The 14,892-nt window shown below is 40.0% G+C and overlaps 1 protein-coding gene across 1 annotated transcript in view; it reads left to right on the top strand.

Moving 5' to 3' along the window:
• The window catches only part of RXFP2 (relaxin family peptide receptor 2), a 331,515-nt gene that overhangs the window by 306,592 nt on the left and 10,031 nt on the right, over positions 1 to 14,892 (top strand). The window contains exons 14-16 of the mRNA XM_044285462.1: positions 908 to 976; positions 10,278 to 10,349; positions 12,426 to 12,655. Coding sequence (XP_044141397.1) covers positions 908 to 976; positions 10,278 to 10,349; positions 12,426 to 12,655 — 371 coding nt within the window. The remainder of the gene's footprint in view (positions 1 to 907; positions 977 to 10,277; positions 10,350 to 12,425; positions 12,656 to 14,892) is intronic.

Raw genomic sequence — 14,892 nt, 5'->3', positions numbered from 1 at the left:
TCAGTAGCGAGTATAATAAATCTGGTGGGTGGCAGGAATCCTGCTCCCTCCTGCCAAGACCCACCCTTATCTTACCACTCCAGAAAAGTGGTGTGAAGCTCAAAAAGTCACAAATATGGCATGTCTCATAATTAGCCACTTTTTCACGCCACAATAGTTAGGTAAAAGCTTTAATAAATGTCCCCCTATTTATCTAATAAGAAGTCTATTAGGTAATTGTGTTTTATGCAGTTCCTTAATACATGTGTTAGTCATCAATCTTCTAATCATTTCAAAATCACTAGTGATTTAGGGTACTAATAGGGTTAATTGTAAATTACCCTTGTGGACTAAGTCAGTAAAGGGGCAACTTTTGTAAAGGGGTCAATAATAAATTCAGACTCCTCATGGACATCTTATCTTCAGATGGCCTTTAAGAAAAAATGCTCTGTTTGCCATACCAATAAGGGTCCATTCACACGTCCGCAGTGTATTGTGGATCCACAATACACCGGGCCAGCACCCCTATAGAAATTCCTATTTTTGTCTGCTATTGCGGTAAAGAATAGGACATGTTCTATTTTTTTCGGGAGCCGCAGACTGGAAGTACGGAGCCGCGGACCGGAAATGCGGATGCGGACAGCACAATGTGTGCTGTTCGCATCCTTTCCGTCCCCATTGAGAATTAACTGGTCTGCATTTTGGTGTATTCCGTTTCATTCAGTTCAAAACTGAAGAGTTTTCTTCCGCTATTGAGATCTTATTAAGGATCTCAATAGCGGAATTGAAAACGCTAATGTGAAAGTAGCCTTGACCTGCATGTCTAAGGTTACTAAGACCATTGTCAGATACAACAGTACAAATGATTTATTTTGTACAAAGATAGTCCTCTCCTATATTCTAATTACTTCTTTTTTCTCTTATACAGTAATCTCAGTTGTAATCCACTATCACTCCATACTGATCAGTTTGAAACATTACCACATCTTCAATCATTGTAAGTAAATGTTTGTAGAATAATATATATATATATAGTGCTTTGAAAAAGTGTTCATACCCATTGAACTTTTCCAAATTTTTTCATGTTACACTCATAAACTTAAATGTAGTTTAATGGGATTTTATGTGATAGATCAATACAAAGTAGAAAGTATGTGTGAAGCGTAAAGAAAATGATACATGGTTTTCAAAATTTGTATTAAATAAATATCTGAAAAGTGTGGCTAGTATTTGTATTCAGCCCCCTGTACTCTGAAACCCCTAAATAAAACCAGTGTGACCAATTGCCTTCAGAAGTCACCTAATTAGCAATTAGAGTCCACCTGTGTGTAATTTATTCTCAGCATAACTACAGCTGTTTTGTGAAGGCCTCAGAGGTTTGCTATAGAACATTAGTGATCAAACCGCATCATGAAAACCAAGGAGCACACCAGACAGGTCAGGGATAAAGTTGTGAAGAAGTGTAAAGCAGGGTTAGGTTATAAAAAATATCCCAAGTACTGAACATCTCACTGAGCACTGTTCAATCCATCATCTCAAAATGGAAGAAGTATGGCACTGCAAACCTACCAAGACTTGGCCGTCCAACTAAACTAACAGCCCAGGCAAGAAGAACACTAATTAGAGAAGCAGCCAAGAGGGCCATGGCCACTCTGGAGGAGTTGCAAAGATCCACAGCTCAGGTGGAAGAATCTGTCCACAGGACAACTATTAGTTGTGTACTCCATTAATCTAGCCTTTATGGAAGAAATACATTTGAAAGCAAGCCATAAGAAGTCCCATTTACAGTTTGCCACAAACCATGTAGAGTACACAGCAAACATGTGGAAGAAGATTTTCTGGTCAGATGAGACCAAAGTTGAACTTTTTGGCCTAAATGCAAAATGCTATATGTGGCGGAAAACAAACACTGCACATTACCCTGAACACACCATCATCCCCACCGTGAAATATGGTGGTGACAGCATCATACTGTGGGAATGCTTTTCTTCAGCAGGGACAGGGAAGCTGGTCAGAGTTGATGGGAAGCTGGATGGAGCTAAATACAGGGCAATCCTAGAGTAAAACCTGGTAGAGGCTGTAAAAGACTTCAGATTGGGGCAGAGGTTCACCTTCCAGCAGGACAATGGCCCTAAACATACAGCCAGAGCTACAATGGAATGGTTTAGATCAAAGCATAGTCATGTGTTAGAATGGCCCAGTCAAAGTCCAGACCTAAATCCCAGTGAGAATCTGTGTCAAGACTTGAATACAGATGCTCCCTCCAATCTGACACATGGATTACTGCAAGCCCAAGTCAGATGAATGGCACTAATTTTCACTCGCAGAAATTTCTGCAACAAAATCTGCCATGTGTGAAGGCACCCTATACTATGCAAATGAGCTCTAAACACGCTCTGCCTCTAATGCCACCAGATGTAAGGCAGCTATCCTATCAGTCAGTGTTCAACCTTTTAAAAGGCCTTGAGACATGACTCGGATATTAAATAAGCCAGCACCTCATCTGCAGACAGCTGTTTCGGGGTGATTGCCCCTCATTAGTGCAGACCAGAGAGTACTGGATTAACTAGGTGAGAGGCGTAGGTCAGGATTTGGCAGGTACTAGCTCTCCATGGGGTGAAAGCACCTTAGTCGGTGTGAGGAGACTTATAGGCAATACTTGCTCCCCTGGAGTTCTGGGAGTTCTAAACAAGCTCTGCCTCTAATGCTACCAGATGTAAGGTTAGGGAAGCTGTACCTGTGGCAATCAATTGAATGATTGAGTGATTTATCATATGTTGCAGATTTTGTTGCTGAAAAATACCTCACCTGAAAATCACTTCCATTCATCGGAATTAGGATTGTTTTTGCGGCAAGCACATGGATTTCTGCAAGCCCCATTCAAATTAATGGAACTGATTTTCAGGTACAGAAATTTTCTGCAACAAAATCTGATGGATGTGAAGGAACACCGAGGGTGCGCTCACACACTTCGGATTTTGTTTTAGAAGTTTCTGCGACTGAAAATCCGTTCCATTCACCTGAATTGGGCTTGCAGAAATCCATGTGCTTGCCACCCCATTCAAATGAATGGAAATGATTTTCAGTTGTGAAAATATATGCAACCAAATTTGCAGCATGTGAAGGCACCCTAAATGTAATCCTCTCGCTTACTGCAAAAGGCATTGCAAATACCAGAAAACTAATTTTGTGTGGAGAAGTTGAAGCAATATATACATAAAATACCACTGAAATTGTCTTACCTTGGTGATGTACTGTACTACATTGTTTGCAAGATTAAAAATATTCCTGAAGAGACTCTGGGGCAGTAAATCTGTCCAAGAAACATAAACTTACCAACTAATACAAACTAATATATATAAAAGCTGTTACCAAGAAAAGTAATAAGACCTGCAGGAACTACACCCACATCCCAGACATCTCCAACCGTATATCTAATAAAGATAGAATTAGATTGCATGCATCTATCTATTGTAATGGTAAGTAACAAAATACAGCTACTATATCACCCACAAACATACTCTAAAGATACAGATGGTTGTTGTCTAAGAGTCTGTATTTTTACTTGTTAATAGACTCATGAGGGAAAAACATCACCTACAGATGTAGTAGAGTTAACACTCATGCTTTATGAGACGTGTTATCTAAACTAAATGCGTTAAGCAAACACCTTCAATTGCTTTTCAATGGCTTTTGTTTCAAGATAACGCGATGAGTTAAGAAATTTGAGTTAAGAGTTTGTGTGTTAACCCTGCTACATCTGCACAATATTCGTTGGGAAGGGTAGATGAATTAAATTTTACTTGAACCTCCAGCCACTTTCCCTAATTACAAAACTTATATGGAGGGTAAAATAAATGTCCATGCAGGAACATAGCTATAGGGAGCAGGGTCAGATTATCCCACCATAGTACCAGAGGATCCCCCAGTGGCCTCAGTCTCTTAAGCCATAGTGAGCCCCAGAGGTCCAGGAGTAAAATACGAGCTGCCTTTAGAGTCAATCACTTGCCACAAGGATTTATTTCTTCGACTCAAAGCCTATGAGGGTATGGCCACACTGTCAGGTTTCCTGATGCAGTTTTGAAAGCCAAAATCAAAAGGAATATGGAATATACTGCACATTGAAAATTAAGTATTGTGTGGGAAAACATCTGGCCAGAATATCAGAGGCCTGAACATCTCCATTAGATAACACTGACCTCATATTGTGTACCTGCTGTTTATGGACAAAATAAAGAGCCAATACACACAAGTATGAATGAAACTTTAGAGCTACAGTATAATACAGTAAATGGTCTGGATTTATTCTGTAGGATATCAGAATTTCTTACTATCCAGATTGGCACTGTCTTCAAAAAAGAAAAGCTGAGCCTCTAGAAGGTAGCTTCTTTTAATCATTGTTTGAACCATAACTTAGGGTTATAGCCAAGCCAGTTTTTCATCTGCAGATAACTGCTTTAGGGTGATTGCCCCTTATAAGTGCAAAGCAGAGAGAATTGGCTTAGCTGGGGGAAAGCCCTTTGTCAGAGATCCAAAGTTATATCTCAATGCCTATGTAAAAAGTCAAACATCGACTTACAAGATAGCCACCATCCAACTGGGGGCACCAGAGACAAACTTTCTCTTATTTTTTGAACAGAGAGCTAATTGACATACCTTTTTTTTCCAGAGGTGCATTGCATAGCCTTTAAAATGTCTTAGCCTACTAGGCACCCTTTAAATGGTGAAATAGTACCTCTGGATCCCTGACAAAGACCTCTCACTAGAGATGAGCGAACCAGTCGAGATTCGTTTCGGGCTCGGTTCGCCAAATTTTTGGAAAAGTTTAATTGATTCGGGCCGAACCAAAGTTGCTCCAATTGCCCTGAAAGTTGGTATATAACCCCCTCGAGCCTCCTAGGACTCATAATTTTTAGAAAAACATGTTATCTCTTTTTGTTTATTTTTTAAGAATTTTTTTATGGTGGCAGCAGCAGGAGCAGTATAGCATGGAACATACAAAGTAATGCAAACCCGCGACTCAACCTATAGACCGAACGGATGTGGGTGCTCACCTCTCGGTCCACCCAGACCGCACGGTAGACAAAATTAAACAGTAGAAATAGAGGGGCACTCCATATAAGGGAACAGGAGACGGCAGTAAAGATTAATGTTTAATCTAAAATAAAAACATAGCATCAGACAATCATAGATAAAAAAACATCCATATAAAATAGCAATGCACAATAAAATAGAAAGTAAATAAAAAATATGCCCAAGGATCAGGGTCCTGAAGATGGCTAGATGGTGGTAAAAGTTCAAAGGTTCATAAGTATGAACACTCCCCACAATGAAAGTCAGTTCCAACAGGTATAAATGCACCTAGACAAGGCTCCAAATAGCAATGTCTGACAGCATCAGATAGAAGGTATAGGTGTTACACACTCTCCAACTCCAACCTTCCAGTATAGGAGGACAAATGATTGTATCCAATCCTAGGGAGAGTCTCTTATCAGATGATGTAACAGAAATGTAACAAAACGTCTCTTACCCTCTGCCTTCACTAGGTTCAATGAAGTGAGTCAGAGACACAGCCGATCACAGCTCAACGCGGCGTCCCACGTGGTATGGAGTCTGAACGTGACGTCTCACGTGACTCCTTGGCTGGGGCAAAGGTTGACGTAATTACTTTTTCTTGCAAGCACCGCCTCGATGTGAGATTCACTGTGCAGATCACCCTGACCGACGTTGTTTCTTCTCGGTCACTTGTGGTTGCTTGGGGGGAATGGCTCACTGTCCTAACAAGCCCAAACGCGTTTCAGGGAATACACACTGAGGAAGGGGTGTATTCCCTGAAACGCGTTTGGGCTTGTTAGGACAGTGAGCCATTCCCCCCAAGCAACCACAAGTGACCAAGAAGAAACAACGTCGGTCGGGGTGATCTGCACAGTGAATCTCACATCGAGGCGGTGCTTGCAAGAAAAAGTAATTACGTCAACCTTTGCCCCAGCCGAGGAGTCACGTGAGACGTCACGTTCAGACTCCATACCACGTGGGACGCCGCGTTGAGCTGTGATCGGCTGTGTCTCTGACTCACTTCATTGAACCTAGTGATGGCAGAGGGTAAGAGACGTTTTGTTACATTTCTGTTACATCATCTGAAAAGAGACTCTCCCTAGGATTGGATACAATCATTTGTCCTCCTATACTGGAAGGTTGGAGTTGGAGAGTGTGTAACACCTATACCTTCTATCTGATGCTGTCAGACATTGCTATTTGGAGCCTTGTCTAGGTGCATTTATATCTGTTGGGACTGACTTTCATTGTGGGGAGTGTTCATACTTTTGAACCTTTGAACTTTTACCACCATCTAGCAATCTTCAGGACCCTGATCCTTGGGCATATTTTTTATTTACTTTCTATTTTATTGTGCATTGCTATTTTATATGGATGTTTTTTATCTATGATTGTCTGATGCTATGTTTTTATTTTAGATTAAACATTAATCTTTACTGCCGTCTCCTGTTCCCTTATATGGAGTGCCCCTCTATTTCTACTGTTTAATGGAACATACAAAGCTGTCTATGGGTAGTAGTGGTAATAGTAGTAGTGAAAGTGGCGGTAGATTCTTTGCGTTAATGATGGTGGCAGTAGGGAAATAACAGTTATGAGCAGCAGCAACCAAGTGGTACATGTTGGCAGAAAGGCAACAGCATGATGGAGGCAGCAGCAGCCTTATGGAAGATTTTGGTCGGCAGGTCTTAGCTGCAGCATGATGACGGTGGTGACATGATGGTGGTGGCAGCAGCAGCTGTACAGAGTGTGATGCTTAGAAAGTGGCATAAGTGCAGGCTTGGACTGGCACACAGGGGAACCTCCCCAGTGGGCCCCTGAGCATTTTGGGCAACTAGCCTCTACCCCTTGCACAAGTGGCACATAATAGTGCAAGAACACCTATAACACTACGCAACAACAAAAATACTTTTCGTCTGCTACTGGGCAAAAACTATTTGTCCTATACTAAATCGAGTGTGTGGATTACAAATCCAAAGTCAGAATTGTTGTAACACGTCGTAAAATTTTGCTATGCATAAGTATGCCTAAATGAATTAAGCATTTGGAAATTATTGAATAATTTTGAACAGAACGAGCTTTATTCCAACAATTACCTGATCTACATCATGATGGATACAGGCCACAGCAGCAGCTGTACAGAACATGATAATAGTTAGGCAGACAGACAGCAACAGTGGCAAGATGGGGCACCGCCATCAAGGGGAGGTCTATTAATCGGAATCAGCTGAGTTGTGAGAAAATATTGGTATTGATGCAGTACATACATATGCTGCTTAATTCAATTTACCCTGTCCCCACCAAAATGTAAAATTTAAAAAATGTGGAAACTGAATATACTTAAACGGATGATCGATGCTTGCGCTTAATTTCACCCTAATACACACAGGTAGATTGCTGCCACACCTTGGCTATTGCTGCAGTAATCATGTACTTTATAAATGCAGCTTAATTAAAAATGACCCCCCCCCCCCCCCAGAAAATAATTAAAATTGCAACCATGTGGAATCTGAATATACGTAAATAGACAATTGAGGCTTGATGCTCAATTTCACACACCATGGGTATTGCTGCAGTAATTACTTATATATTCAGTTTAGTTAAATCTAACCACACAAAAAAAAAGGATTTCTGTGAAAGTTGGTAAAAAAATGAAAGATTTTACTTTCAGGTAGCTGCTTTTGAGCTCTGCACTGCAGCAACTGCAGTTCTGCTGGGAAGGCACAGCAGCCACAGTTCCTCACTTGTTCCCCCTTGGATGACAGCTTCCCTGCCTCCCTATTCTACACACACAATGTTTCTTCTCCCTAAGATCATTTTTCTGGCAGACTGTGTAAGACCCAACCACCCTCATTCACAGCCCAGCATAGAAGGCCATTTCTGAGCGCTCCGCTAGGGCACCTCCCTGACTGCTGCAGCACTGATTGGCTCAGCCAGGCTATCTGTCAGAAAAGAGTAGGGTTCAGCTGTCATCTAAAAAATAGCAAAGTTCGGACCGAACCCAGTTTATCCTTACCTCTCATCCAGCTAAGCCAGATCTCTCTGCTCTGCACTGAAGTGGGGCAATCTGTCTGCAGATGAGGTGCTGGCTTATTTAATAGCAGAGTCATGACTCAAGGCCTTTTAAAAGGTTGAACTTTGATTTATAGCATAACTTACATCTGGTAACATTAGGGGCAGAGCTTCTTCAGAGCTCATGTGCAAACTATAGGGTGCTATCTCACACAGCAGATTTTGTTGCAGAAATTTCTGCGAGTAAAAATCTGTGCTATTCTCTCTGCTCTGCACTGATGAGGACCAGTCACTCTGAAACAGCTGTCTACAGATGACGAACTGGCTTGGCTATAACCCTAAAATATGCATCAAGGCCTTTTTAAAAGATCAAACATTAAAGGTAACCTGTCACCAGTTTTATGGCGTCCTAACTAAGGGCAACATAAATAAGTGACTGATTCGCTTAGCAAAATGCTGGGTCACTTTCTTTAATTGACCCAGTCAATCTGCCAACATCTTGTATTGAAAAGCTCCTGCTGATAATGATGAGTCATGAATATTCATGAGCTCCTGAGTCTCCCCACCCACCTGCTGCTGAATGACAGTTTGTTTCCATAGGAATCAGCAGCAGGTGGGCAGGGGAGTGGCTATAGCTCTGAATTAAATATACGCTGGACTCAATGACATCACGCTGGACTCAAATCAGCTCATTAGCATGCGGCATATTTGTGTATATTATGAGGTGACTATCTGTCACACCAGTAAGTGAATACATCTAAGGCACTTTTTAGTAGTTAATGATTGTATATAATTAGTTAGATTATAATCAAATATCCACATGACAGGTTCCCTTTAAGTTATAGGATATCTGTCTTCCAACTGGTGGTATTTTTGGAAAGATAACTCATTTGCATATATTTTTCCCACAGGAACGGTGCATTGGTCCTATAATACTCCTTATGCATACTAGGCAAGAAATAATACCTCCAGGATAACATTTCTGTCAAAAATATCAGACAAAAATGTTCTGCATGCAGGACTAGTTAGTTTGATAAAATGAAAGTGGCTAATGTTGAATGATAAATCTGGCACACCTTTACACTGTCTAGTCTAAGGTTACACCACCCATCGGTTGGCTTACTTTACGCCAGAATCATGCGTCAACAGGCAGATGAACAATGGCGCATGTTAAGCCACGCCCCTTGGTAGGCAAGTAAATACAATGTTTTAGGCACAAACTGCAGCAGAATTCTGGCACATTTTGTAAATCTCCCCCAATGCATCAGCTTCTCATGGAGTGAATATCCACCTTGTAACATGTTTTAAAGGGTTTCTCCAGGAAACAAAAAAAGCTGAAAGTATTTAAAACAAAAAACAGGTTATTATAAATAAACTTCTAAATGCCTTTAATTATTTATAATGGTTTGTTTTGTCTAGAGGGAATCAGTGAAGAATTGAGAAGGGCCCATAAATATTAGATGAAAGTTGGCCAAACCTTCCAATTTCAGCGTCAGTTGATTCAGCATGCTCAACCCGTCGTCTAGAATGTCCCTGGATAGATCATTTGCCTGGTGACATTAAAGATATGTGTGGCTAGTCTGGACATCTGTAATGGCCAATATGGACAAAATGTGTACGGCTGTAATGGCTCATGCATACAAATGTATTTTCTTTCCGTGTCCGTTCCATTTTTAGGGGGGACCATATGCGGAACAATTCCGTTCAATGGGTCTGCAAAAAAAAACGGAAGTTACTCAGTGTGCATTCCGTTTCCGTATGTCCGTGTTTCCGTTCCGCAAAAAAATAGAACATGTCCTATTATTGTCCACATTACTGACAAGGATAGGACTGTTCTATTAGGGGCCAGCTGTTCTGTTCTGCAAAATACAGAATGCACACAGATGTCATCCGTATTTTTTGAGGATCCGTTTTTTGCGGACCGCAAAATACATAAGGTGGTGTGCATGAGCCATAACACTGGTTCCACCTAGTACTACTGTAAGCAATGTGTATGGTGAACTTTAGACTGGGATTAAAGGGAATTCCCTGGTATTTTATATAGCAATGTATTATAATCTACATATAGAGAAAAACTTTGTGGCACTCCGCTTTCTTGTGCTAGGAGTCGGGTTCTCACCCCAAACGTATTTTCCAATAAAGACTCACGATTTTGCATCCATATTGCTGGAGTTTCTATTTTTCGCAATGTATTATAATCGTTACTGTAAATATGAATTTTATATCATTTATAGATCAGTGGAAAAAATTGAAATTCCCAATATAAGCACAAAAATGTTTCAGCCGATGAAGAATCTTTCTCATATGTAAGTATCTGCAGATCTACACCTTAATCAGGATTCATTACTTTAATCTATCACACATTCCCCACTGGGAATCTAAATTCTCATTAAGATTTCTATTTGTATTCTATAACCAGATGTGATACCACGGGGGTTAAGCGGTTTAATAAACATCTGTTAGAAATAAATTGTTCATATTACATCTTCTTATCGAATTATGTCGTCAGTAGTAATGAAAAGCAATGGAGATTTACAGTGGCAATAATCCATTCTGTTTGAAAATCCTAGGCTGGCTTCATAAAATACGATAACACCAGTGATTAGCGGCATTCTTGCTCAGTGCCAGTTTGGAAACAACCCTAGGGCTGGGGTAACATTTGCATTTTTGGGATGCTCAAAGCAGATTGGAACATTAGAGCAAACCAAGCAATGTATACATTTTCCAATCTTTCAGTCTTTTCAGCCTTTTTATCATCATATTTTTAGGTTCAAAATTCTGTGCTTATTCATTTTATTAATCTATCTTCATAGCTGTCAGAGCTTTGTTCTTCTAATATACAACTCTAAATCTCCAGTACAGATATAGATCATGCTGTTCACCTGAAGCCACCACTAGGGGGAGCTCAGGAGTTTAATGCATACTGTGCTGTGATTTTAGCCCTTTCTCTACAGCAGATGTTGGGTCTAGATGGTGCTGAGTGGGCATCATAGCCATCTGGTTTGTGATGTTTCACACAACAGACAAAGTCCATGATCGGCATTAATGCCAATCACAGACTTTTAACCCCTCGGGTGCTGATGAGACCAGTGCAACTAAGAGGTCGTTCCCTGGGAGCGCTGAGCTCACAGGGCCCGAACAGCTACCCCTCGCTGAGAGCAAGTTTTAATCTGCTAAAGGGACCTAATATAAGTGTAAAAAGAAAAGCAGCTCCATAGACATAAATATGATAGTCATGAGAGGCATCAGAATATGGTGATGCAAAGAAAAATTATTTTTTTTACCAAAGTTATTAATTTTTTAAGTATTAAAACACAAGAAGAACAATATAAATGTGATATTGCTGTAATCGTACTGACCTGGAGAATGAAGGGAACAGTTTTACCACATAGGGAACCCCTGTAAAAACGAAACCCATAAAACTGTTGTCGACCCAATTTAGATTTTTTTTCCAGCTTCTCACTACATTGTATGTAATAGTTAATGGTGCCATTGGAAAGTAAAACTTGTGTCGCAAAAACAAGGCCTCATATCATATGTCTATGTGAATGAAAAAATAACAAAGCTATGGCCCCAGGAAGGTTGGGAGTAAAAAAAATAAAAAAATGATAATAAACAGTGAGTAGCATATGCATTAAAGGGATATCACACTTCAGCAAATAGCATTTATCATGTAGAGAAAGTTAATACAAGGCACTTACTAATGTATTGTTATTGTCCATATTGCCTCCTTTGCTGGCTTGATTTATTTTTCCATTACATTATACACTGCTCATTTCGATGGTTACAACTAGGAATGAGCGAATCGACTTCATCCAATATCGATTTGCAAAAAACTTTGTTGTAATACTGTATGGAGTGGGAACTCTGTACAGTATTAGAATATTGCTCCAATGAACCGAAGTTATTACTTCGCAAAGTCTCGCGAGGCTTTGTGTAATAACTTAATTAATTATTACTGTAAAAAAAACTTGATACCGAACTCGGATTTGGTTCCAAGTGGTCCAAATCACGAATCAGCAAAAACCACAGCAGACAGATGTTTTCTTGTGTTTTTTGCTCCCCTTTTAAAAAAAAAGAAGAAGAAGATTGTGGCCTTTTTCAGTCATTTTCTAATAGTCTTACATAGGAAAAAAGTTGGGTGACTAAATAAAGCCACACCAAAAAAATACACTTTAGTGCCATTATTTGGAAGGCAAAAAGACTCCCCCGCACCCCAAAAGAAAATTGGTGTGATAGCACACTTGGATATAATCACCCTAAGTGTGGGTGACCGCCATCAATCATAGCGTCTTGTGATCAAACAAATATTTTATGTTTTTACATGTCTTTTGATTGGAAAGATATTCATACTTATTCTTTTGTTCTTTGTTTTTTCAAAGATACTTTAAAAAATTCCGCTATTGTTCTTATGCGCCTCACGTGCGGGTATGTACGCCACTTACAGATGGGATATCATCATTTGAAAACCTTCTGGCAAACACCATCCTTCGCGTATTTGTCTGGGTAATAGCCTGCATCACTTGTTTCGGAAATATCTTTGTTATAGGAATGAGATCATTTATTCAGTCAGAGAACAAGACGCATACGATGTCTATCAAGATTTTATGCTGTAAGTAAATATTTGCCGCCTTAAGAGAAATCGTTAGCGCATGAAATGTAAACTATTCTGTGAAGAGGAACAGAATTTTAATAAGGATCTTAACTTCCAGCACTTAAATTGGGTTGTCTTCCATTTTACAATTGATCAGCTATCCTTAGGATAGTCCATCACATCTGATCCACGAGAGTCTGACACCCCGTACGCCTGATGTTCAACTCTTCTGCAGCAGCTCCGGTGACTAAACTACACAGCATCGTCTATTGTGCAGTGGACAGAGCTGGTTACTGCAGTGCACTCCTATTCACATCAATGGAAGTGGTACTGTAGTAACGAGCTCTGACCACTGCACAACACACTGAGCTGTGCACTTCAGGCACCAGAGCTACTCTAGAACAACTGAAGATATGCCATCATTTGTAAAAGTGTGGACAACCCCTTTAAACAACTGCATATACAGTTAGGTCCATATATATTTGGACACTGACACCATTTTTTTTATTTTATTTTTTACCTGTTTACTAAAACATATTCAAGTTACAGTTATATAATATACATGGACATAAAGTCCAGACTTTTAGCTTTCATCTGAGGGTATCCACATTAAAATTGGATGAAGGGTTTAGGACCTTCAGCTCCTTTACCTGTGGAACCCTGTTTTTAAAGGGACCAAATTGGGCAATTGACACAAAGGCTGTTTCGTGGGCAGGTGTGGGCAATTCCTTCATTATTTCATTCTCAATTAAGCACATAAAAGGCCTGGAGTTTATTTGAGGTGTGGTGATTCCATTTTGAAGATTTTGCTGAGTAAACATGCGGTCAAAGGAGCTTTCCATGCAGGTGAAATAAGCCATCCTTCATCTGTAAAAACAGAAAAAAAACATCAGAGAAATTGCTACGCTATTAGGAGTGGCAAAATCTACAGTTTGGTACATCCTGAGAAAGAAAGAAAGCACTGGTGACCTCAACAATGCAAAAAGACCTGGACGCCCACGGAAGACAACAGTGGTGGATGATCGCAGAATAATTCCTCCTGGCAGAGCATTAAAAAGGAGGAAACTCAGTATCACCTTGCAGGATAACGGGCCGAACTGGATGGACAAATGTATTTTTTCGGCCTTATATACTATGTTACTATGAAACACAGAGTCTGGTTATGTCCATGAGTTCAAGACTGCACGCAGTCATTGCCAACAAAGGGTTTCCAATCAAGTATTAGAAATTAACATTTTAGTTACAATTATTGAAATTGTCCGATTACTTTTGAGCCCCTGAAATAAAGGGATTGAGTTTTAAAAAAATGCTTTAGTTCCTCACATTTTTATGAAAACATTTTGTTTAACCCACTGAATTAAAGCTGAAAGTCTGAACTTCTACTGCATCTGAATTGTTTTCTTTAAAATCCATTGTGGTAATGTACAGAACAGAAATTTAAAAAATGATGTCTCTGTCAAAATATATATGGGCCTACTACAATAAAAGAAACATGGTTTGAGACAAAATATCCAAATTTTGACAGTGGATGTGAAAAGTAGAGGGTGACTGAAGTTATCAAAAATTTGTTTTGGCTGCTTTGCAGAATTTCACAAAGACATTCAATTTGTTACAAATGACTTTGTCACAAATTGCATTGCATTGTAATCAGCGGATGCCATGATGGGGATCGATAGTACTTTCGTTGAACCCCTCAGATGCAACGTTCATTGCTGATCGCAGCATCAGACATTAAAATTGAGACCTTTCAGGGGGGGTAAAAAGAATAAACAACATACTCACCTTATCTATTTGCGCAAGGAGAGGCCGCCGCTGCCATCTTGATTGAAGAAACCAAGCGAAATCACGCCCATTGACGTTAGCCGGCTGAGGTGATGACACCACTGATTATGTCTCCGTGCACAGCCAACGCGCTGATGTGGTGATGTCACACATCACCACACGCAAGATTTTGCAAGGTTCCTTCAATCAAGATGCCCGTGATGGCCTCTCCAAGAGCAAATGGATGAGGTGAGCATGTGATTTGTTTTTTTTTTACTGCCATTTCAGGAAAAAAAAATCATTAGAACGAAGTGTGAGGAAATTCAGCTTCGTGGCAAATCAAATTTTTACTGAAATTCGGATCGAAGTCAATTTGTTTGACTTGGATTTGCTCAACACTAATGAAAATGATCAGTTCATCTAGATTTTATTGGAAGCTGAGATATTGGGAGTTGTTCCCAGGATCTTTGCACTGTATAGCAGCACACAGAGAT

Source organism: Bufo gargarizans, chromosome 3 (assembly GCF_014858855.1).
Source record: "Bufo gargarizans isolate SCDJY-AF-19 chromosome 3, ASM1485885v1, whole genome shotgun sequence".
Lineage (NCBI taxonomy): Eukaryota > Metazoa > Chordata > Amphibia > Anura > Bufonidae > Bufo > Bufo gargarizans.
The sequence above is the reverse complement of the archived record's forward strand: the minus strand, read 5'-3'. Positions and strand labels throughout refer to the sequence as shown.